General features: G+C 41.7%; 1 protein-coding gene across 2 annotated transcripts in view; it reads left to right on the top strand.

Moving 5' to 3' along the window:
• LOC115373621 (gamma-aminobutyric acid receptor subunit beta-3-like) overlaps positions 1 to 26,281 on the top strand; it is a 67,705-nt gene that overhangs the window by 8,307 nt on the left and 33,117 nt on the right. Inside the window, exons 2-4 of one of the 2 annotated variants that reach the window (XM_030072113.1) lie at positions 18,550 to 18,597; positions 19,939 to 20,030; positions 20,168 to 20,235. In XM_030072113.1, coding sequence (XP_029927973.1) covers positions 18,550 to 18,597; positions 19,939 to 20,030; positions 20,168 to 20,235 — 208 coding nt within the window. Of the gene's footprint in view, positions 1 to 18,549; positions 18,598 to 19,662; positions 19,836 to 19,938; positions 20,031 to 20,167; positions 20,236 to 26,281 lie in introns of those variants that run through there. The other variant, XM_030072120.1, reaches the window with a different exon arrangement.

Raw genomic sequence — 26,281 nt, 5'->3', positions numbered from 1 at the left:
GAAGGTAGTTAGAGCAGAATAAGGGATTATGTGGAGGGAGAGCTAAAGGCTTTGGCTGGGAAGACATTACACCTGGGCCAACTTCTCAACAGTTCACACTTCACGCTCTGCTGCTCCCACTTTGTGTCTGAAGCAAAGAGAACAAAAATTCAAAAGTCCGTGCACTCCCAGGAAAGCTGTCAGAAATGCAGGATTTCCAACAAGATTAATATATAGTTTTTAATCATCCTGAGTTATTAAGGGATTACTTCAAAGTTTTGGGGCAAAATGCACTTTTTTCCGACTTAGGCTACCCAGCCTGAGACAAGTTGTTCGATACCATTTTCACCTCTTTACATCAAGTGGTTTGGCTCCTATGATTAACATTTTGTATAAATAAGACAGTTTTGGAGTTGCTGCAAGGTTTATCTTGTCACTCTGACAGAGCTAGGCTACGACCTCCATAGACTTCAAGTCTTTATGCTAAGCTAACACGACATGCTACCCATAGGAACCGAACCGCTGGACGTACAGAGGTGAAAATGGTATCGAACATCTTGTCTCAGTCTGGATGAGTCGGAAAAAGGGTTTCATGCCCACAATGTTGGAGTATTCTTTTAACCTCACCACTTCATGTGCGGATAATTGCTCATTGCCCTCCTCTCATATTTATTTTGCCCCAAACTTTGGAGTATTCCACATTGTTCAATATCAGTCAACTACTACCACTGATTTGGTTCCTTATCTGTGTGCTATTTCCTCAGTAAGACCTTGATAAAATACTAGAAAGAGAGTATCTGTTTAAGAAGTAGGGCCCTTTGCCTTGAGACCAGCTGTTGTCCTGCCTGTGAGGCTGTCACTCCAGCCCAGGACAGTACAAAGAAGGCGTTTGGACCATTATTCAAAAAAAGAAAGCCTCCGGTTCTTTGAGGACAAAGGAGGAGAAAATGCAGTTCCTATAAAAGTTAAGCGATGCTCAGACCTGCTGACTAAGAAGGCCACGGAGGGAGTTTGACCTCATTCATGAAACCACTTTGTTCAGCACCGGCACAGGAACATTATCATCCTGGAATATGGAGACATCGTTTGCACCTCAGGGTACAAATGGTTGGAGTATAATGACTTCCTTTTCTCCGGCTGTTATATGATGATAAAGAGCAATCATCAGCCCTAATGACCCCCCCAAGATGGCTGCCCATACCATTACTGATCCTCCATGTACACCAGTTAGTGTCTTATGTATTTCTACAACTGTAGCTTTGCGTTGCTCAGAAGTGCAGGTTTGTGCATCTTTGTGGAGTTTTTTTTTTTTTTTTTTTTTTTTGGAGAATATCGATGTTGGTAATTTGTGAGGTCGTTTTGTGGTGCTTAACAACTATCAGTACTGTACTGTCTGTTTATCCCAGTGACTGAGTTTCAGCTGGGGAGCACTGCTTTTGCTGATGCAGTTTGTCTCAGTTTGACCTGTGTTGTCACCGTTTTCCCTTGACACCAAACATAATTTTGCAGGTTCTGCAAGTGATGATTCGGTGCTTTTGTCTCCCCGCTGTACATCATAAGTCACGGAGATATTTTTGTTCTTCAAAATGCCAGAAACACGTCTTAGTTTCCTGAGATAGACTGAACATGTTGATTCAGGTGAAAGCCATAAAGAGAATCCTGCCATAAAGGACAGGTGAAGATGATTGTTAAAGAAGGATTTTTAAGCCTCGAGACGACTGAGACATACCGTAGATTCCCAAAAGGGGTGCAACTCAATATTAAAGACATTTTCCTAATCTTTTGCACTGTGCATGCTGTATATCTTTGAGTGTAAAACATGTACAGTACTCTCAGTGTACTGTCAAGATATGGGAAGTGGGTAGGTTCATGTAACAAGATTGTGAGGCAGTGCTGGCTGCCATTTTGTTTGTTTTGAAACAAATGATCACATCTTGAATTAAAGGATACATCCCTGAGCTCACCCTTAACGGTTTACCAGAGAGAATTAATTGTCCTCGGAGTACATTTGAGAGCTGCATGGCCAAAGGCCAGCTCCTAAATTGGGAGACGGTTCGGCCAGAATAGGGGATTAGGGAGATTCCATTATACAGTGGGTGAGCTAAAGGATTTGGCAGAGAGGAAAACACACCTGAGCCAACTTTCTAACAGTTCTTCATGCTTTACTGCGCCACGCTTTATGAATATTTAAAACCATAAATCAGTGCTGTATCACAAGTGGATGGGTATATGGACCTATAGACAAATGGATGGGTGGATGAATAAATACTTTAAAGTGAGGGCAGTTACACTGTTGACCTATCATGACCCAAACAGCCGATACCATCCAAATGCTGTTTAGAGCTGTCACATCACTTGACTGTGCCAGTACTACACCCGAGTACTCGACTTGTCTACTTGAGTAGTACACTCTAATGCTCTTTCCACCACAGCTTCAGGATTTAGAGGAAAGAGTCCTGCACCGCTGCCAAATTTCCAACAAGCCTTCACTTTACAGTATCCGTCTCTGAATTTGGCACTGTGTGTCATGTGCAAAGATGAATAAAGTGATGGATGGATGGACCTTATGTAGAATGTCAGTGCACAAACGTGTGTTTGTGTCCTGCAAAAGGAATTGCAGGAACTATTTAACAATGGGTTTGGTAAGGCAGAAGTTAAGAGGATACATTTCTGTGCAGTTATGCTTCCAGATGACACTAGAGATACTAAAGATAGATATACTTTATTGATCCCAACCAGGGAAACGTCACTCTGTCATATTTTAAAATATTCTAACCCTTGGGACACTTAACTTTGCTGTTAACACATTGTCTTGATCAGGTGTTACACTTGCCACCTGCAGTGTATAGCAATGTGGTGATTAGATCACTGTTTGCCAAGAGAGGGCTCAGGAGCTCCTTACGGTCTAATTGGATTGCAGACCTGTGTGCCTCTACTACACCTTTGTGTTGGCGGACTGTGTCTCACAGCAATCTGGGGATAAGAGGCTGATCCTTTTAGCACAAGAGGCTCCCAGGGTGTGGCTTTTGACCAGATCTGTCTTTAAATACCCCACGGACCAGTTTGGTTTCCGTGCATGACCTCTTTGTTAGGACACAGAGACAGGGTGTCCCTTTAAGGAGTCACCAGGGAAACCCCTTCCAATCATTGCCCTAGTTGAGCGTCCGGAGATAGATCTAATCTCTTCTCTTCCCTTGCCTTCTCCTTGCTTCCCCTCTGATCATATGTTCTTGAGTCTGCGCAAAAGCAGACTTCAACAGCAACAAAAATCCATGGGAAAAAAAAGTCAAAGTACTAGACAGACAGTTTGATTAATGTACAAATATTAATGCAGTTAGCACCAAAAATGTTACCAAAGAAGTTTCACAGATCGCCTCTTTATGTTAAAAAAAATTAATTACTAGAAATCGCTTCAAATTGATCCAGATGTCTCAGTTTGCCCCCTAAATGTTGGAGAGACAGGCTTTTGACTGGAGCGATTTAGTTGGGGGAGGCAAATGCTCACTAATTACTGAGCCACTGTACAACTTCCAAATATCCTTTGAATGAGGCACTTAACCCCCAGCTGCGCTTAGATTCCCAACGTTAGCAGACTGTGGTTGTGCTGGTCAGTTCCCAGGTGTGTATGTACAGAAACTCGAGGCTATTTGTGCACAGCCGCAACGGAGCAGCTGCCCGCGGCGAACAAGGCCTCAGGGAGAAGCTGCACATCATGTCTTTGTGTAGATATGTTCAACCTGTTTTTTTTTCTGTTCCACTGCACTCAAGTCTGAAGATTTCACCGGCAAAAATCATCTTTACTGTCCTACTGTTGCTGAAAATGAACTTAGACAATGTATCCCAAGCTCTTGAAACCTTGGCATTGGTATACCAGCAATGCTCAGTGTTTAGACGCAGCATTTCATGTCACTTCTACTATGAATGACTATTTGATTTTGGCCTTAAAAAGGGAAAAGACTGGAAATAGGACATCAAAAACTCACTCAAAGCACTCAAAAACTAGAAACATGTCAGCCAAGTCAAGAATATATGACCATAATAAAGGAAGTGAGTGCCAAGTTAGGGAAGCAAATTCAGAAAAAAAGCCACTTTTTCATTGACATTGACAAAGCCGAATGATAGTTTATTGGTCGTTGTTTCCTCCATTCTTTCATCTATCCCGATGCATTCGACTTAAAACTGCCTTAATATATCGCTGTCTCAAAATAGTACATGATAATCGAGGGCATCAACAGCAGCATTGTTACTCACAGCTGCCAAACTTGAGCGGGCAGGCATGCGCGTCCATGGGGAAATCTTCCAGCTGCATGGGGCATTCTGCTGATATGGTCAACCTAAGGATAAACAAACACAATATGTCCATTAATCATTGCAACATATATATATATATATATATATATATATATATATATATATATATATATATATATATATATATATACATATTACTAGTTGCAACTCCACATGTAAGATATTGTGAGATTTGACCAACCTAGAGATAAAAAACAAGACACCTTATGTTTAGGATATGGCATTATAACCAGTGAGCTACTTCAAAATAAGGGATCTTGTTGGGCCAGCAACCAAAAAAAAAAAAAAAAAAAAAAAAAAAAAAAAAAAAAAAAAAAATCCTCTGATCAAATCTTTTCCTCCAAATAACAAAACCTCCCAACCAACTTTTTAATTTACTTACATCTTTGCATGTTCACAATTTATCTGAGGAGCTTATATAGAGGAGTTGGCAGTGAGTAAAAAGATAGAAAAAGCTTCGATCCCTAAATCAGCAAAATTGCAAACAACTGAAAATAAGTGAAAATGGTAGGGATTTAGCACCTTACACTCAAATGATATAGAGTTGTGGGACAACAACAGCTAGGGAGCAAGACATTTTTTATTATTTGTTATTTCTAAGGGAGCAGCCAGACTAATAAGTAGAGATTAACACTCCATACTTTATTGTGGGTATGTAATCCTGGCCTGTCAGCTGAGAGGACAGCAAGTAAATGTACAAGGAAGTGTAATAATGATGATAATAACAATCACAATAATAGTATTTTCTGTGATAGCACATGGAAGTGCAGCACAGTATTTTCCCCATTTTGCAAGATGAGCATTATAGTGACAACACTCCCACCTGGTGGTCGCACTGACTCTGTGTTATTCTGTCCCTGAGCAGAATGATACAGTAATACCTCCGGTGTTTTCCTAAATGAAGCCTTGGGACAAATACAGTCTTTTTCTGTCTTTTTAATTTATTATTTTTTTCTTGGTGGCAGCCCCCTCAGACGTCAGCTCCCAGTCTATCCAAATCATTTGAATTCTGAATGTTGCACATCACCTCACCCCTCTATTGTCCAACGAGGAAGGAAACACAACATTTTAATTGCTAAATGGTGGCATTTGAAAACCCATTGTTGCTCCTGAAGGGTTCAAATGGGTTCGCAATGTAAAGATGGAGTGAATAAAGAGAGATTCCCCCCTCTAATCCCTTCATGTCAATCATTCACTCCTAATGAATATAATTGCAAATTCAAGGCCGGAGGAACACAGTTTCAGCAGTTTTACTATCATTTGAGCTTTGAATATCATTTGAGCTTCCATGGATTCAAACGGTTTTTAGCTCACAGTCTCCTGAACAGAGAACTGCAAGATGAAGCAAATCAAGCACACACATAATTACTCTTTTGTTAAAATTTTCTTTAAAAAAAAAAAAAATAAATAAAAAAATCCACAGTCAGTTATCTGCCCTAGATACAATCAAATCGCTTTGGGTATTCTTGTTCCAAACATAATAAATAGCAATTCAGTGATAAGAAAAATAAAAATTACATTAAAGGTTTAGTGCCCATAAATTTCAACCAACACAGGGTTTTCTTTTTTTTTTTTTTAACTATCCAGACACATACACAGCCTCAAAATTAATAAAATATGATAATAATTGAAGGATGGAGTGAATGATTAGTGTTTTTTTGCTACTATTTTGCTGAGACGTGGCCAAATTTTGTTGTGCTCCAAATTCGCCAACATGAATCCAGGCAGTCTCCCCGATCGTATCATGAAAGTGAATGAAGCAGAATAAAGTGGGAAAACAGGCCACCTCTGCTCCCGAGAGATGACTGTTTTGAGGCTCAGGTTGCCTTCCACCTCGTCGAGACATTGTCCAATTGCATTACCTTGCTCGCTGTGTCTAAAACGGCTGAAGGATCCTGTGAGGAGATCGAGTATATCTTTGGAAGATGGAAATTGGAGCATGGCTGCTGGCTATTACACCCTGTTCTAATTATTCATGTGGCCTTGCACCATTAGCGGGGATGCCTGTAAATGGAGTTGCTATTAATTTTGCGTGCACTCCAAATTACACTGTTCGTATCATTGTGCGAGAAACCTATAATCAATCTCTTAAAAGCCAGAATCTCTGTTTCACATGTGAGGCTCGACGCAGTTTGAAGCATTGGGGTTGCTGATCTAAAAATGTACCTCACAGTAATGGTTCAGAGTCTATTCTATCAACAATAGTCTCCAAAAATGTACTTATCAGGGCCAAGAAAAACATTATTTGTGGACGAACAGCCACAGGTTTGTGAACTCGTACAATTAGCGCATATTTTGAGGGTGGATTTCAGGTTATAAAATGCCCAAGGTATACTCAAGGTGTAAAGAAAATACCCAGAGTGTTAAAAAAAATGGAAATGTTCAAAGTATAAAAGGTAGAACTATGGGAAGAATATCTTTTTCTCATCAGCAGCAATCTGCAGTATCAGGCTAAGTTACATTATCAAAAACTGTGAGCTTACACTTCAGATTTTCATCTTAAAGTGTACGTGGTTCCCATCACCAACCCAACTTAGAAATTACATGTTTTTTTCCTTCTTTTTTTTTTTTTTTTGGTCAGTTTTTGTGGAATGGTCCTATTTCTAATTAACCCTCTACAGTTTTGCATCATGCACCATTAAATAAGAAAATGTCTTATTTATGATGCCTACCAACACGCATTGTCGCTGCAGTGCCATCACATGTTTAAATGTGTGGTTAAAAGGCCACCAGCATAATTCAAGCCATAAAATCAACCCTAGGAACAAGAGTGGGAATGGCAACCCAGCTGTGTCCAATGATAATGGTATGTAATGCCATTCCTCAGTGACAGGATGGGGAGGGTTGCAAATGGCTGATAATGCCATGTATGCATCTCTTCTGTTGTAACCTATCTCGTGTCAGGTTGTAATGGCCCACCATCAAGGCCGTGTGCGTGAAGCCTGCACAAGTGTTGCGAAACGGGACGTTTTATGAATTATCCATGGCGACAAATGCGTAGTTTTGCTCTATAAAGCCGCTCCCTGCCAGCTAATGTTTTTTCAAATGGGGTGACAGTGCAATCACATTTAGTCAGGAGACAGGGAAGAGAGGAGCTTTCATTGACACACATGAATGAATCGCGGAGGGTGGATGGAATGTGTGTGTAGCGTGCGCCGGGATGCCTCTTGTGTCTACGCTTCTGTGTGTAAATGTGTGTCTCAGCCTACATGCTTTTAGAGTGCTATTAGTGCGCCGTGAGCGTGTGTGTTCGTGTGCATGCGGGGAGGGTGCGCTTGTGTGCTGTTTAAGTGCATGTTACAGATGTGCATGTGTGTTTGCTTCATAAAAGCAGGTGTGCAAGTGTACGACTGAGCATGCATAATGATAGCGTGTGTGTGAAATTGCACGTGCGTTCCTGTGCGTGACATTTACTGCACGTATGCGTGTTTGTCGAGTATAAAAAGGGAAGGAGTGTAAGGCAAACTCACTTGACCCCCTCAGCCCTTCACTGGCTTCATCATTACAAATGCATGCTGCACCCCCGAGTTTTGTTCAAACCCACAGAACTTCATTTTAAATTCGAGCGGAGATCCCAAGGTTTCAAAAAAATACCAACTATGGCCTACTGAATTACATGGAAATAAGTGTAAAATGATGTACAAGACATGATATTTTTATGTTCTATTTGATGTAATGCTGCGGCCATAAAACAGCAGCATCTTGGTTTTAAATATTTTACTCAATAGAACTGTGATGGAGCTTCAATGAAGCATTTCACCCAGCAGATACAGAAAATGGATGTGACATTATTGTACAATATGGAAAAAAAATCTAACTTTGAAGCTACTCAAGGGGAAATTTAAGGGAAAATCATACTTCAAGGGGTTAAACTTACCATTTATTAGTCCCATAGTAGGAATCAGAGGTAGTAATATGAAATAAATTGAAGTTATATGCAGTAACTTACATTTTAATAAGGAAACATGATGGATTAATACTTGTTTCCCTGATGGCAACCGATTACAGGTCATCAGTAATAATTTTATCCATCACTTGATTTGCCAAAACAGTTATATATTTGGTTTTTGCTGCTCGTTACTTAAAATTGTTAAAGGAATGTAAACACTTTGCATTGTTTACAATGTAAAGAGAGACTGATGGCCTTGCTGGTGAGCTAGCTGCATGCTGCAAGTGCCCAGATGGCTTGTGTGTGTGCGTGCGTGTGTGTGTGAGTGTGTGTGTGTGTGTTTATGCAGGAAAAAGCAGTGCTGTCTGTGGTTAAGCTCTGCTGGTAATGACAAGCACAGTACTGTAACAATCAGACGATTAAAAGCAACCTACTGCTGCTTCATTCCTACAGTGGCAGGGAATCTGATGCCATTTTTAGATTACAGCCACACACAAGTACTCTCTCTCTCTCTTTCTCTCTCTCTCTCTCTCTCCCTCACATACACACTCTCACACACAAATAAACACACACAAATACACTCACGCTTTAATGCATTTGCATTCATGCATTCAAGTATAAATATATACACAAATCGAGGTCGATAAAAGAACGCATAAGGAAACACAAATATGCACAGATGTAGATGCACGAGCGCACACACAAACACACGCAATCCTTCACTTCTTAAGCCCCGGGGTTCAAAGTTCAGCGTCGCTGTGACTGATTACTGCAGAAAACACACTTGACGGCGCGTGCGTGTGCACGTGCTCACTTGCATGTGAAGGCCTGGACTTTGCGTACGCTCGCATTTTGGTGTCAGCATATGTTTGTGTCTGCACATACCTATCTGTTTATGTGGGAAGGCGTGTTTGCGAGCACAAGAACGAGGCTTCTTCTCTGGGTGTGCGTGTGTGTGTGTGTGTGTGTGTGTGTCAAGACGGGTACATATGGATAATCTATCTCCCGTCGTGCATTATGCTCCCTGTGGGTGGCATTGGTATCAGATAGAGTGCTCTCATCCGTGATACAGTCACTCTAAGTCCTGCAGCTACAGTAACTCCTGAGGATAAATACTAAGCTCAGAATTATTCTAATTCTCCGGTCCAAAGGTCACAGTAAGTCCTCCTGGTCACTGTACTGTTCCATTAAATGAAACAACAAAAGCCATGATTTTTCTGTTGTTGAACTGCTTTGATAGCTGCTGTGTTAAGTTGGAAGACGGCCTCAATTTTCCCCATGAAATAACAGCCAGGAAACCAGCTTCCTTTTTGTTTGGACGATAGTGTCGATGCTTTTCCTATATACTTGATCTGAGATAAATCTTTAATTATTTTTTTTTCTATTCAATAATTGTGGTGTCATGTACAGTAATCACAAACTGGCGTTCATCACTGCCCCACTTTTTTTTTTTTTTTAACTCCCTCATCACTGCCAAAAACTATAGTTCACAATGGGGTTGCTTTTCATAATGGATGATTTCCCCCTGCAGTTCTTCTGAAAACCCCACTGGTGCATTTAAAGAGACATTCCACTTTTGGATTTATGCGTCAGAGTGAGTTCATGAGCATATAAAAAGACATAGGCAACAGGGGAAAGACATACTTGCACTTTTGAATACTCTCCAGTATTTTTAATATGAATTTGGGAGGCTAAATCACCTGCACTGTATCATCTATAAAACCTCTGAAACTCACAATAACTAGTGACAGTGAATGGCCACTGGGTGACACTGTTTTGCTGTGGTCCTGGCTGACGTTCTGAAGGGTTTCTACTTAATGTATTTCTCTCTCTCACAGCTTTCAAGGCTGTGCTGTTTTATGTTGCTCTGGCTGGATGTTTGCAGTAGAAAAAAATGTAAAAAAAAAAAAAAAAAAAAAAATCATTTCTCAAGACTGCCTGAGTCTTGAGTCTTACAAAGCTCTATGTCTTCTCAAAACACGTTGGAGAAGGTGAAAAAAATCGAAAGCATTTTATGATTCACCCAAGACTTTTGAGGTGCAGTGCCGGCAAACACTAAGCCTTCAACCCTGGTGTTGTGCAGACAGGAGAGTTTTCAAAAGCCACAACAGTGTACTTTCCTGTGATTAATGGCTCACCTTAAATGATACGAAATATCTTCATACTGTTAGTCCATTTTTGCTTTTTTGCAAATACTTTTTGTCTCAGGTTGAGTGTCGTGTTGCCCTTCCTTATCAGTCTTGGGCCTGATCTGTGTACCTAGTGTATGTTTTGATCCTTAAGCTATTCAGTCCATAACCTGTGTTAATTTAAATGTCTTAGTCTTCCAATACACTAAAAACTATTCTGTAAATGTAATCATTGTCTAAATTGATCTTCATGTTCTAAGGTATTATTATTTATTTAAATTTTGAGTAAAATGGATAAACAGAAGTCTCCATGTGCATAAATCATGGCACTGGAGAGATTTAAAGGGACATACCAGTGATTTTGCATGTTCAGAGCAATATCTGCTAAATGGATAAACTTCATGTTGCTGCTAATCTTAATCAAGTAGTTGTGTTTTAGAGCACCAATATCATTTTTCCTCTCTTTTATCCAGCTGTTGGTTTCCATTCATTACGCTACGATATGAAAATGAATTTTCAGAGACTTCAGACTTTCTTCACACCAGTATTCCACCGCCACAATAAAGTCCTCAACAACAGTTTTCCTAAAAGCAGCAGCACTGTTGTGTTTTGATGGACGGGAGTTAAACGTTCCCTCTACCAAGGAAAATAGTCCCCGGGGGAACATTTTGCTTTACGCCGCCAATTACCAGTTCTGTGGTTTATGAATGTTTACGGCTTTGTTAGCCACAGAAGCAGAACGTTATAAGGTGGTGAAGTCAAGGAATGCTGATTATATCTTTAGTACCCTCACATGATTTACAAAATGGTGTGTTGCAGTGTAAAATATGGCTAAATGCGCCAAACATTTAAAATCAGTGGCATGCTCCTTTAACTCCCTTGCAATGTTAACCTTACCTCATCGTATAAAGCAGGGTGCCGTCATCCTTCAGCCTCAGCAGCTTGTTGGGTGTGGTCATGTTGTGGGCAATGGACTTCTTGCCGTTGAGGAAGAAGGTGTCCGGGGTCCAGATGTTGCTGGCTAACAGGTTATTTAATGGCAGCATCTCCATCGGCCCTTTGAAACACAGACGCTCGTCTTTCCAGCTTTGACGGAAGAACACATCAATGGTGTATTCCTGAGACGGAGAGAAAAAGAGATGATGGAGTTGTAAAAGGAAAGGAACGGGAAATTAGGTTTCATTTAAGTCTTGGTTATGTGACATTTAGTTACAGCCTAAAATGTTTAAGGTCTCCCTGTGAGTTTATAAGGGAATAAATAAGTTACCGAGTGAGCAAAACTAATTTGGCTTGCATGTACTTTGTCGTGCATAATAACAATCAACTGTAAAACATGTATAATTAATACCAGAACACGAGTGCTTGCTGTGAGTTTTTTCTTTATGCCCATAACTCTCTGGAGGTTGTATATTACATTAAGTTAACAACATACTGTGGAAATCAGCCATGAATTCACTGCTGTATAAATTCTCGATTAGTTTCAAGCTTGAAACATTAAATGAGCAACAACACAAAGTGCAAAAGTGTATCCCATAAAATAATGATGCTGTTTGAGGCCTGATATGCAGTATGAAGGTTTTTATGAGCCACCAAGCCATCCAAGCCCAATGCCATGTTCCATTAATCAATCATGTGCCCTTGTCAGTGTCTTTTTCAAGTTGATTATAGGTATAGCAAGTGGGTACTTTGGCCATGATGTCAAGGTGTGCCTGGGATATGGTAGGAGATATTACGAGATTTAATGAAAGAGGAGATTTAATGCCTTTTCCTACCCAGGTGGAACCTTATAGTTCACACAGAGATGAATTAATAAGGGAATGAATCATTTGGAACAAATGGGAATGGGCCAGCCACATTGCATTAAACCTCTGATGTTTAACGTCGTCCATTAATTTTGTCTCAGCTGCTAATACCTAAGCCTGCAAAGAAGCACCTTTACCATCTCTATAGACACATCTAGGGCATCTACAGGGGGAAAGCTAAGTCAGTATCAGTCCTATTAAGTCTTTGTTCATATCACAGTGTTATTAATCTAATGTAAATAAAGGTTTAGACACAGATAACCTGAAAAAACATCATTTGCATGGGAGTGAGAAACAAACAAGAACGCGTCTTTGGGTGTTTGTCTCTGGCTGTGTATTTCGTGTTTGCTGCTTACGAACTCACCATCTCCGTGTCAGAAACGGGGCCGAAGCTGGTGACGAAAATATTCGTCTTGATCTCGGTGACATTCTCTGTTGAAAGAGCAGAGTTGAGGGTACGTGAAGGCATGAGCAGGTAGAGAAAAGGGCAAATTCCTGCGATGAAGAACATGAAAATTCAACTCAGATTAGAGAAACATGAATGCTGGAAAAACAAAAAGTGTGATAGCTTCGTTGGTTGGAATTATTATGTACATCTACTGGTACAGGATAAGGTAACCATGATGTGACTTTGATGTAAGAAAAAAAATCATATATGAAAAAATGCAATTATTGTTTAATGGCTGTATTTTTTTTTAAATAGAAAATGAGCTAACAAGGAGGAAAAAGTCAGTTTTCATTTCATTGTGACTGAAAGGAGGTGGTAACCCAGCTAAAATATTTAATTAGTCTGGCTTTTAATGGAGAATTTAATTGTACAATGATGTTTAGTAAGTGCATTTTCAGAGGTTGCTGATAAAAATACAACCAAAACATCAGCCATCAGAAATCCACATTGTTTGAGCCCTTGTTTTTCCACCACAGAATAAAGCAGAGCTTACTTAGTATTCATATAAATCCACACAATTCCCTGATTTATTTTACAATGCATTGCTCCTGAAGATGATGTGAAAGGTGGGACAGTATTTCTGTCGTTTGCACTGGCAAAGCCATCAAAGCGCTGCTGTGCATACAAATTTGGTCACGGCCAACCTGTGTTGGTCGTGCTGTGGAGATCAGGTTGTTGAATGCTGAGCGCAGGCCTGAATGTTTTTCTAGTATGTATTTATAGGCCTCTTGTCAAGGGTAGCAACGGTTACCAGGATGTGAGAGCAGGCTTTTGCCATGACACAGGCATCAGGCATTCAGTATGAAAAAGCCCCACTTCTTCTCATTATGGGGCAAGTACACTGAAAATGAAGTGAAATGAGGAGGCTAATGTCATGGGCCCCAAAAAAAGAGAGCCTGCATCAAGTCATTGGAATAGATGCAGTAAGTACCACAGCATTAGATAAGGAGAGATAGGGGAAGAAAGAGAGACGAGAGAAGTGAGGGAGAGAGAGTCGGGGATGAAGAAAAGGAAAATGAAAGGCATTTCTTTCAATAGCCTCTCTTAGAGGAAAAAAAATCTCCATCTCTGAATAGCAATCTGTGGGCTCTCAAGGTTATCTCCCGTTGCCAGGGTGAAAAGCGTGAAGAAAATACCACAGTATATTGAATTCGGGCTGTGTTGAAGATGGCTTGATTGATTTACTCTTTCTACCAAGGCAGCCCACAAGAAAAGACTGTATTCATGAAGCTCGCGGTGGCTCAGAATGAAACACGGCATCTGACAACAACACGTGTGTGTTCACCTTGGCTGACATGAGAGCAAATTCCACATCTGCTCGCATAGTTTTCCACCCCTGTATCTGTCAGTCGCTCAGCATTTCCCATGAATCAGTGCATGAAATTGCAGCAGGAAAATGGGCTTCCCACAGTAATGCAGCAAGTCCGGGTTACAGGGTTAGGTTAGCACGTTGGGAGGCTTGAATGTGGCATTATGGCATTAGGACGTGCTGTCTCGTATTTTTAAATTACAGGGCCCTGAATGTTGGATTTTACAAAGCCAATATGGTGCGATGAAAAAGATGAAATTCTCAGATTTGAAAGCAAAATGACAACACGGTGTGAATAGAAATGGACTTATCAGAGGAGAACAGCAGATTAAAGGCGCACTATGCAAACTTGCAGAAGGAGATGATGAGGAGAAAGCATTCATTTCAATGGACCATAGTGCACCTTTAAAACTTACAATGTAGCAGTCAAATAGTTGAATCCACCTATTGTTGGAAGTTGTTTTCATGTGTCTTTGCAATATGAATCGCCTCATCATATCCCTGTCATGTCATTTGTAACCATTAACACAGTCGTGGGTTAGTGTCCCTCAGCCCCGGCTAACCTCCCAGTCCCGGTCGGAGCCTGTTGTCGTAACCGTCCAGCAGCCCGTCGAGGATCCTGGTGAAAACTGTGCTGTTGTCGATGGTGCCCGTCTCCTTCTGAGCCTCCGAGGACTGGCTGAGGCTGGGAAAGGAGAGGAGAGGAGAGGAGAGGAGAGGAGAGGAGAGGAGAGGAGAGGAGAGGAGATGTTAATAGCAATGGATGACTATGAGGAGAAATGACAGTCGACCAGTCTGTGGTTTGCTACCAAATTTAGGATGTCAAAATGACATGGCTGTTGTGATTAATTAACTTGCTGCATTAATGACATGGCTGTTGTGATTAATTATTAAACGCAAGTTCTGATTACAACCACCAGTGGACGTAATTAAAGCCGTGATATGTGAACTAAATAAAAATAAGTGCGGGTAGTTGGCCAGATTATGAGTTAAGGAGGAGCACAATTCACTGAGGCGACCAAGAAAATGACTGCAAACTGGTTACTCTCCTTTTCTACAAGATTCAAACATGTGACAGTGCCGAAACGTGTTGTCTGCTCGAACTCATTGATCCACTGACAAATGGGTTGTTCTGTCTCGTTGTACTGGCAGCAATGCCAATGATTTTTTTTTTTTTCTGTCTTCCTTTCAGTGCAGAACAGCCACTTAAACTGGACTGTGCTGTACCGGACAGCTGCTTGGATATGTGATCAGCCGCAAAGAGGAGGCAGAGCTGGTCATGTGGCAGCAAGCCTGTGTTAAAAATATGCTGAAATATTCAAGGAGATTAATTCCAAAACATAAGACATCCTGCACTTGAAAAATGTGGAATATGAATCATCCAGTCTGATGAATCATCCAACTTGATTACAATACCTGAAAATTAATAAGGAAATTTTTAACACCCTTGCTTTCAAAATAAGAGTTATATTGAGAGTTTGTTTTCCAGCTGCTGGTCTTTAATTAGCTTTATATGAATAGCTTCAAAGCTTTATGGAAGGAAACTTTTCATTATTTGAGCCACTTTTGAGCCAGAAATCTTGTTATCACTAAGCCTTCTGTGTTTTCCCTAAGTGTTCAAATCGTATTCACCAACTATTGTATGCTATCTTTGCATGACAAGACATGTATGACAATTTCACACCTACCTATCTTGGCATCCACACAGGAGCAGGAGAGAGAGGACGAGCCGTGCCATGACTGAAATGCTGCTCACTTTGTTTTTTAGAGCTATAACACACACAAACACACACACACGCACACACAATAACAAAACGAAATTGCACCACATCCACACACAAAAAAACACATCATTTCTGAAATATTCTCATCACCCTCTACATTATTTCAACCCCCACATTAGCCACCACAAATAAAATGTCGTTTTGCAAGCATTCCCTGTAAAACAAAATGCACTATAAGGCCAGCGAGCCCCTCCAACTCACACAAAGAAACTCTTCACCCGCTTGCATACAGAGGCAGCCCATTACAGGAATCGCAACAGTAAATCAAGGGGATTTATAGTTGCGACTGTTGCGGGACAATCGCAGCTCAATGAGGCTGCAATTTGCAACTCTTTGACCTCCAAATCAAGTCTCTGCGTGAAAATCTTCAGGGAAAAAAAAAAAAAAAAAAAACTCGCTGAGTGTTTACATCAAGAAACAGCTGCCCGGCAACCCCCAAAGAAAACAGAAAAAAAAGAAACTGTTTCCTGCCACATCGTCCCCTATTGTGTAAAGCCTCCACTGCGTATGAATTCGCATCCAGCGCATAGGCATTGCCATTCAGACGGGCTATTCTTCCCCCCCTTCTTCCCCATTCTCTCAACCCACCAAAAATGAGAAGGAAAAAAAATCAGCATGTCATTCTCATCTCTATTTGTGTCTTATTTAAAATAGCCTGGAGAGAAAAACGGTGCTACCTGAACGCAGATCCATCACCAGCAGGGGATTTTTGGCTTCTCCAGAGAGCAGAGGGGGGTCGGTCGGTGGTGATGAAATTGTGAGGATCACGGGTAGCCTATCAATAACCTAATCCCGTGGTGGTCGCCTCTCTCCCCTCCTTCCTTCAGCTTCTACACCATGAGCTGATCCGGTGTTGTTCTTGCTCTCTCTCTCTTTTCTCTCTCTCTTTCTTTCTCTCTCTCTCTGGTGCGCCTCAGTAGTTCCCCATCAGGCGGTGTTATAGTCTGTCTGGTCTTATCCTATATGCCGCCTTTATGAGCTACACCGCGTCTCCTGCATCGTCTCCAGAGGTGTCGAGGGGCAGCATCACACAGGCTGGCGCCTCGCTCGTCGCGTCAGCCAGCCTCTGAGATGAGCGGCGCGGAGGCTGCATTCACTCCACATTTCTCTGCCTCTTGCACGCCTACTGCCGCTGCAAGAGAATGAGGTGCTGCAACGGCGGCTAATAATTTTATAATATGTTTTCCCCATTGGTGGGTTGGCAGGAGGAGGAGGAGGAGGAGGAGGAGGCGCAGGTACAATGCAGCTGCTGCCAAAAGCGGGGGGGAGAAAACCAGGCTTAACGAAGCCAGGCTTGATTTTTAGGCACCAAAATGACGCCGAACCCTAAATGTCAAAGAATTATTTATAGAGCCTTATTATTAGGCTGCAATATAAATGTGATAACTTATCGATCCCGGTAAGGAGGGGGAAGTCGGGGAGGTCAGAGGTCAGATGCAGCTACAGAACAGCAACCCGGGTGCTGGTAGCAATTCAGTGCCTTGCTCAAAGGCACTTCTCCACAGATTTGTTTTTATTTTATATTTTATATTTTTTGTTTGTGTTTTTCTCTATCTTTCTCTTTATTTTTTCTATTTCAGTGCCTGTTTTAGGCTATTGTCTGTTATTTTAAAGCGCATTGAGCTGCAATCTGTGACATGAAAGGTGCTATAAAGATTTCTCCTCCTCCTGTTCTTCTTCTTCTTCTTCTTCTTCTTCTTCTTCTTCTTCTTCTTCTTCTTCTCCTCATTATTATTGTTATTATTGTTGTTGTTTTGAGGCAGGGCGGAGAGAGGCGGGCGGTTGGGGGCTATAGGCTCCAGAAGTACACACGCACAAGCACACGCACTTACACACTTACACACACACACACACACACACACACACACACACACACACACACACACACACACTACAGTAGCATTACAGTAGCCCCGAGACCTCATATCAAAGCCGTTTGTTGTAGTGATTTTAAACCACAAACAAGCTGATTTATTTAAGTTGCCCGGTATGTTTCACTATATTTCAACTCTGCCTTATTCAAAATAGGCCGCCAATCTGCACGCTTTCCCTTTCATAAGTACCCCCAACAAGCACGTTCTCCTGAAAAAAAAAAAGAAAAAGAAAAAAAGTATTTTAAAAAGTCGTTTTTTATCCTGACAATTGCCATAAGAGGGTACCCGAGTTCCATGTTTCGTAGACAGTAATTAGTGTCTGACTTAACCTCCCTCCTCTTTCTTTAATCCATCTGAAATGTAGGCTGCGGTTGAGAGCTGAGCCTGTCAGGCGAGGAAATGTAGGCGGCGTCAGTCTGTCCCCTCAGACCGGGAGCAGATTTCAGGATTTCAGCACCACGCCCGGTGTGGACAGCTCCCGTAGAGCGTTGACCTCTCCTGTTGGATGAGAGAGAGAGAGAGAGAGAGAGAGAGAGAGAGAGAGAGAGATTCCCAGCTCCCAGGGGACGAACAAATCGACTGTGTTTCAATATTTGCCCTGCAGGCTATGCACTGTTTCAGATTTCTTGCTCGCAGCGGGCCATAACAAATGTGTGAAGAGAAGGTTGCAGGCCAAACAAAACGATTGAAATGTCTCACATGACAGCTCGAGTTAGGGCATCCGACACTGTTTATAAATAGTTTGGCCACCTCTTCTTGTCAGGGCTGATATATTTTTAGGAGGTAAATTCATAGTTTGCGTCACAAACTTTTTGTCAATTGTATAAGGTCAGCCTCTTTTAGTGAAAACATTCTCTTTTCTGACGCTATGTTTTTTTTTTTTTTTTTGGTTATGATGGTTGTGATGCCTTGTGCTCTACACCAAATTGAGGTCTCTGTTAACCTACCTGTGATTTTAATGCATGCATGATATTAATATCGCAAGTTTGTCATTCATTTTTTTTTTATCTTAATTGTCTTGCAGGAATGCTGTTGACGGAAACAAGAAGTTGTTTGCCATCTATGACACAAGGTAGGCCAACACCGCACACGCACGCACGCACACTAGGCGCGCACGTGTATTTGTCAACGCGGTCTTTCAATATACACTTTAATAGGTCGAGACGCGCACGCGCACACACATGCGTGCCCACACATTTATCAGCGGGATTTCCAATAGGGCCTATCCACCTCAGTAAAAAAAAACGAATATTTTATGAGGGGAAACGCTAAATTCCAGATGAGGAAATAAGTCATAATAGATGATTAGAGAGCTAATCGATCACAGCCATCGATTAGCAGGGCTGATTTATAGTGCAGCCTTGGCCGTCCCTTCCCTTGATATTGTTAGGGTCCCGCCATTTTCATGGGAAACACAGGGGAAGGGGATTGGCGCAGATGGTGTGAGGAACACTGCAAAAAATGTTCTTCTTAACGAGCCACTTAGTCCAGAGTTGAGTCTGATTTTTCTCATATTTCTCAAAGGAAGTGATGAAAGCAAATTTTATAAGAATACTCCACTGGTTTCCCATGTTTTAATGCTCAAATACTAAATGACATCATTGAAAAGAGGTAAAGCTGGTCAATTAGTGCCAAGATTAGACAAACCAGGTAATTTAGTGACATTGCTGCAACAAGTTGGTTTCCCCCGGAGGCAAGTGGGATTATCTCACCCCCCAATGGAAGATTTTTTCGCCCCCACATGGCACGTTTGAACCCAAAAAACAAGCTTTACTCCTTCAGTCTCGGCGGCAGACCGGCGCGTCTCGCTCCAGGTGGACATTTTTTGCAGTGCGCAACTGTGAGGCTTCGTCTCTCGTTTGAACAAGCTGAGTGCCTTCACCGCCACCAGCATCCCTCGTACACCCTCCTCATCAATATGCGTTTCAGCTCCTGAATGTAAGAGCCCTTCTTGCACAGTCAGAGAGAGAGGAGCAAAAGAAAACCCACAGCCAGCGTTCATTACAAGGAGGTGATGTCAACCCACATTTCACATCAGACTTGATCTCCAAGCTGGCGACTTTTCTCAGCCGACTTTCTCCTTCGCGCGCGGTCAATGGATTTACTTTGATTTCCTTACCGTCCGGCTCGTCTTGATTGTTGTCCGGGGGGGCTAGCCTGTTATTTTTTTTTTGTGTTGTTGTTGTTGTTGTAAACAACGAGCGGGGAGAAAAAATAACAAGAAGTGGGGATGCTGGCTTTACAAAGAGCTCGTCAATTTCGTGTTTTGTCGGCACTGGTTGTCGGGTCAATTGTCTGTTGCGCAAAAAGGTGAGTGATTTTTCCCCTCTGTGTGAAAAGCCAAGGTTATTGTCCGGGCGGATTGATACGGGAGACAAGGTGAATTTTGTTGTTGTTTTTGTTGTCATTTCAGCGTCAACGAACCGGGGAACATGTCCTTTGTGAAAGAGACGGTGGATAAACTACTGAAGGGATATGATATTCGACTAAGGCCGGACTTTGGAGGTATGTCTGCCTCCATTTACCCCCATTAATCCTCCTTCATGCCGTAGGCAGCTTTATTTTTGGCGCCATTCATTGTGTTGTGGTCAGGTGCAGAGGTGTAGGCCTATACATATATTCTCATTTTTAACCTCTTCCAGGCGCCCCGGTTGCTGTTGGAATGAGCATAGACGTGGCGAGCATAGACATGGTGTCAGAAGTCAACATGGTGAGTGAAGTTACAACACCGAAATAATGTGTTTCTGTGTTTACTCGACCGCATAATGCAGGCAATCATGCTGCTCTCTCTCTCTCTCTCTCTCTCTCTCTCTCTCTCTCTCTCTCTCTCTCTCTCTCTCTCTCTCTCTCTCTCTCTCTCTCTCCTCCCTCTCTCCATCCCTAAATTCAGTGATGATACCAGAAATGTGTAATGACACCCAAAACACACAGCCCGTACACAAAATTCCCTTTGCCCTGGTGGGAAGTGCTGATGTAAATTCGCTCTCTCCTTCCAGGCCATTATATGTTGAGGTGGATGATGGGAGCTGGGCTGGGTTTCCTGTAAGCAATAAATCCATCTGTCTCCGCTCTGGACTTACAGTATAATGTTACTTTACATGCATAGGATCCATCAAAAATAATAACAACACAAGTTCTGAATCCGGTTCCCAACCATGCCGAGCTCAGTTGCATGGTCCTGAGTATCGGCAACTAAATCAAGCATGACAGCTACTTGATTTGAGAGATTTAGGCATACAAAACACATCAAAATGCATATACATGCAGGAAAAGATCTGTTGTGATTGCTGTCATGAGCCAGCAGAGGTTACAAGGTTTTGTTTTAACACTGAGACTGACCCTCTAAGTTAGCTGACTTTCTATCTTGGGTAACAAAGCAACAAAGAAAATTTAAATCTTATTATCCTTTAGAAATTGGCGGCCTGAATCCAGCCCGAAGTCATTTTACTTTTCATTTTATTCTGCTTGTTAACCTTGTGAGCCATGGTTAACCGTGTGCAGGAGTGTCCTCCCAGGAGGCCGTTTGAGGGTACAGCTATCTGGCACTCTGATTGGATTTGCTAATTTGTGAGCCGGGTGCTGTTAGCCTGTGTTGACATGTACCCACATGAGTAAAGTAACTTTAGGCTATTATAATTGGGCAGGGACAATTTAGGCTGAGCTTTGAAATATCATTGGCCCAGTCCACCATGAATTCACAAATGCAGACCCAAATAAAATTGTGCCTGTGGCATGAATCACAATATTCAAATGGTCATGTTAGTTAACAAGCCACTGTGAGTGTAAATGAAAATGCAGATGCACAGCAAAATTACCCATTTAGAGCCATATGCAGTCTTACAGTCTCAGTTCCCCTCAGAAAGGAAGAAATTCTGCTGGTAGTGTGAGGTTATTTGGCATGTTAACAGTGTAGTTTCAGTTTTTTGTCAGACTTAAAAAAGTCAGCTGAAGGTGTAAAAATAGCAAGTCACTGACCTGCAGGTGCATGTAGTGTTTCTTACTTGAAATAAAATCTTGAAGCAAGGGAGAATAAGATGGATTACAGGGGTGTAAATATTCACTCGCTTCATGATTCAATCTGATTCACAATGCAGGGTTCACAAACAAAATTTGGATATAAAAAATGATAAAATATACTTGTTTTTGTTTCCATATAATCAATGCACATCAATGTGTTTTTCTGCTTGTCTTCATAAAATTAAACAAATGTATCCCTGCTGTAGAGAACTGAAAAAAGATAGGCCTACAAAATTGTAAACAAGATGTGTTGTGATATGAGTTGAGATCACACTAAATACTGTAAAACTTATTTTAAAACATGAGTCAGTCACAGTAAAACAATCGTGAAGCATCAGGCTTTTTAATCTACTTTAATCCCCACTCGTTGACAGATTATATCAGCCTCTGACACTTTTTACAGTGTTTTTCTCCCACGAGCAGCAGGCGGCTCTCCTCCATTCTGCCTCTGGGAGAAAAGCCGCCTCCTCCTCCTACTTCTGCGTCGGTATAGCTGCTGTGTTTTCCCGTCATGTCCCACTCACTGCCCCGGGACAGTGGCGTCGCTCCAGCTGAGTTACCAGGATGTTGTTTGTAAAACTGTGCACACAAGTCATTCAAAATAGATACTTCTCCCCTAATGCTGATCAGGACTAGCAACTGTTAGTACAACTTGTAATTTGCATTGTTACACCCCTAGTGGATCATGTCGCTAACATGTGTTTCATTCATGAACTGTGTATGGGAGACTTGCTTTTTACTGTGAGCTGTTCAAATGGAACTTTTGGTAGGATTTTGCAGGTGTAATTTATTTATTTATTTTTTTAATATTTGGACCTAATTTCTTCCTTTGGATCAGAGATGATTGACATTTTTGGAATACGAGTTTGCTGTGAAAGTTTGTGAGTAAAGCTTTTTTTGTCTGCGGTTGTATGCAGCACACGGTGTGTACTTGATACAAAAAAAAATAGGCATTACGGGTGAAGTATCCCGTTAAGGAAACAAAATGTTAAATCACCAGATTGAATGAGTTTTTTAGGTGTGTTTCTTGCAGTAGAGGCTGGATTCAGATGAAACCCTTGTCACTATCAAAGATCAACACCTCCTCTCTGAAAGTTTCATGGGCTATTACTTCTATGGATTTAAACATTTTGACTTTATTAGAGAAGGCAGCTGGTGGACCCATGTGGTTTTATGATAGTGCAGTCACCACGACACCAAGGTCATCAGGATGAATTCAGGGCAGGGATCATACACTTCACTCCTGTATCAGTAAAATCCATCACTTTGCAGATATTCTTTTTCTATAATATTTTTCTTTTGTCTAGTGAAGGAGGTGGATGGGTGAAAATTTTACTGCTTCATAGCACAAAGAGACCACAATATCAGCTGAAGGAGGGTGGACTGATAGGGTTGCTTATCAATACCAATGACTCAACCATTACTTCAGCAGGTGCTGAGCATGAGTTTCAGAATTCATCTTCCAGCCCCTACACACCCGCCCCCCAAGAATGTCCTCAGCCCAACACCAGCACCTGCTTGCCTTTTCAGCTGCTCAGCAACTGAAGATGACTGTGAGCGTGTGACCGCTGTCACAAGACATTACAGCCATAAAGGCTAAAAAGCCTCGTTCTCAAGCCAAAAAGCAAATGACAAAGCAGTTTCCTTCTTCCAGTCATTTGCATGGTGATATACCACCGCTTCAGCAGATGTTTCAGTGGGATCTCTGCTGTAATTAGATAGCTGATTTCCCTCTGTTTTGAAAATATGACACAATTGTTTCAGTCAATTACAGGCCGGCCTAGCTCATGGGGATGGAGGGGTCGAGGCGTTGGGTTAGAAACTAGGTGACAAAATATTGTAGCATTTCTTACTAGACATCACGCGAGGCTGATAAAGGTCTTAGATAGCTTAATGCCCCTTAAGTAACACATTTTACTGGGAATTTAACTAACTATGAATTTTCCCATTTGAGTTCCAAATTGCCAATTAGCCGCCATAATCCTTCTCTCTAAAGCAAATTAAATTCACATGACAATTCAACATGATGAGAGAACACAGTTCTTGGTTCCTCATCTGCTACTTTGCATGGATTATTGTGATGCAGTGATAGTCCAGGAAATATAGCAAAGTATGTGTTATGATTGTACAACATCACATGTCCTAGCATTTTTTAGAATAAAAAATTTATAAGTAGGGCCTCTATGTGTGTATGTGTGCATGTAATAAGCTGTAAGCTATGTTTGCTCATGGTTCAGTCGCTAACATTAACTAGAAAGACAAGCTTTTACATTGCTGTATTCTCCACAGAAGAGATGAAGGCAGCTGATCCACTAGGGAGCCCGAGAGCTGAGATCACATTCAAATAAACTGATAATTAATTAGGTCTATACCTCACTGCTGCAAAGTGGGGCTGTGCATATTCTGTGTTTGTCAGATGTCAGGTTTCTGGGTGTTATCCTGTGCTGAACGCAAAATAAGACTGGTCAGGTTGTTTGGGTTCATTTGATCCAAAACATGAGAAAATGTTGTGAGGGTCTGCAGCTGTAGGATGTGGGGGCTCCAGAGGAAAATGAATAATGAATCCCCTGGTCCTGACTGTGATGGTGCCTTGCTTTACCCATTGAACTTCAATAACCACATAGCCTTCAACTGTATTAATAAGTGCTGCTTGGTGTGCTTGAATGACGAGTGGAGCCTGTTAAGTATGTTTTAGGAAATAGACGCATTTGCCAATAAAGAAGGAAACACTGAACTGTCAAAAACCGCCTGTACAATGAGAAATAGGAATGGCACATGGATGATAAGAGCACTTCATCCACTTCATCCAAAATGTTCTCACAGGTGTAGAAAAGCAAGAGAAGAATTAATTTGACAGACCTTGTTACGAAATGAATCATTTTTGGGTCAGAGAGCATCAAAGGTTAACCATGTTCGCACAAAGGGTTAAGGTTAAATATCGAGTGGTGATGGTTAAAATAGCACATGAACGCAAGTCAACAGGGCATCCTTACAAGTATAACACGACAATGGTGTGCATGTGTGCCTGTATACTGAGTGTGCACACTCCATGTTTTAGAGAGCAAGTAAGAGGGCAATCAACAGATAAAGAGATGGGGAAATAAATCAAATCTAAAGATTTATTGAGCAGCGGAGTGAAACAGAAAGAAGGAGAGAGGAGGAGAAAGCCAGCGATCGAACATCCAAGTAGGAAGAAAGAAAGATGAAGGAGAGGGGGTGAAACAGACCGACTGATCGAAACTTTCAGGGAGCTCGTGAGGCGGCAAGACACCCAGAGAGTGCTTAGCATCTGGCTCGTCCGTGAATCCACCTGGCAGGGCAGGTCGGCTGTAAGTCAGTCTCTGCCACGCCAACGCCCTCCGCGCTGAAACTCGGCTCCGGCTCCTGCGCCAGCAGCTGCCAGGGTGTCTATGGAAGACACTCTAATTACCTCAGAGACTTGTTTGCAGCATGTCGAGAGCCTCAGCTGAAGACAAACATATTCTAGGACAAGATCAGAGTGAGGAAACATAGCTTGATGTGTGTGGAAGCTGTGCCTTTTCTGTCGCATGGAATCCATGTGTCCTCAAAAGGAGAGGTCGCCTGGAAAAGTGGTCACTTGTTAGTGCACTTTTCCTGTCCCATTCATGGAAGGGTTTTTTTTTTTTGTATGTGTGTATTTTTAGGGAAAGCTGCAAGTGTTGGGTTTTGATGTAAGATTAGGCATATGGCATGAGGTTAATGATGAGGTTTGAGCACACCATATGTGTCTGCATTTGACTCTAAATACTGCAAGTGAAAAAAAAATCTGTGTTGCAAAATAAAGCTACCATGCACAAAACCAAGTGTAGGTGGGTTCATCCTCCAGTAGACCTTCTCTAGGCATCTCTCAGAAACAGATAAACAGACTTGTTTCTCTGTTTCTAGGAGAGCTGTCAAGGCCCTCTAGCCTATTATTCGTGGCACACGATATTCATCATAACTTCAGCAAAGTAAATTACTGCAAACTGGAGGTAGAGTTCCTTGCACACAGACATGGTCAGAGTCTGCACTGTGAATAGTTGCAGTAACAGGCTGAGCAAGCTAGTCATCCATACGCCCACGGCTGCGTGTGGGTGTCAAAGAGAAAAAAAAAAAAAAAAATCTGTCATTATGGAGAGGTGAAAAGATCTCTCCTGCTCTCTTTCTCCAAGTGTTCCCACTATCTGTTGTTTTTATATATTATTTTATTTTATTTTATTTATTTATTTCTCTCATTTTTACAGGGACTCCCGAAAGATATCAGTGCACCATCACCACAACAAATTCAGGTTTGAATTTGTGGGTTAAAATTAGGTGTGCTCCATTTAGTTTTCCTCGACAAGGTTCCTTTCATTTCTGGGACTATTCAAATGAAAGCCGTGCCTGCTGAGCAGTGTGTGCATCTATAATTGTGGTGATGACAGGATATTTTTTTTCCTCTTTTTTTTTTTTTTTTTTCCCTCTCGGTGTTAAAGCTTATTTAGTGTTAGAAGTCATTCAAAATGCTCAGCCTAGTGTGACCCTGAATGCGTCGCCGTCACCAAGGTAATCACATCCGTATGTTATCCTGCAGGAAATAAATCTTGGAATCAGATGTTGCCGATGTACTAACTATGTCATCCTAATTATCTTATATAGGTCTCCCAGCTATGAAAAAAAGAGCATATCTTTTCCCTGTACTGTGAGTGGGGCTGAATATACCCCCATATCTTTTATCCGGCATCCGGCTTCCTGCCTGA

The sequence above is a fragment of the Myripristis murdjan genome, chromosome 2 (genome assembly GCF_902150065.1).
Source record: "Myripristis murdjan chromosome 2, fMyrMur1.1, whole genome shotgun sequence".
NCBI lineage: Eukaryota > Metazoa > Chordata > Actinopteri > Holocentriformes > Holocentridae > Myripristis > Myripristis murdjan.
The sequence above is the reverse complement of the archived record's forward strand: the minus strand, read 5'-3'. Positions and strand labels throughout refer to the sequence as shown.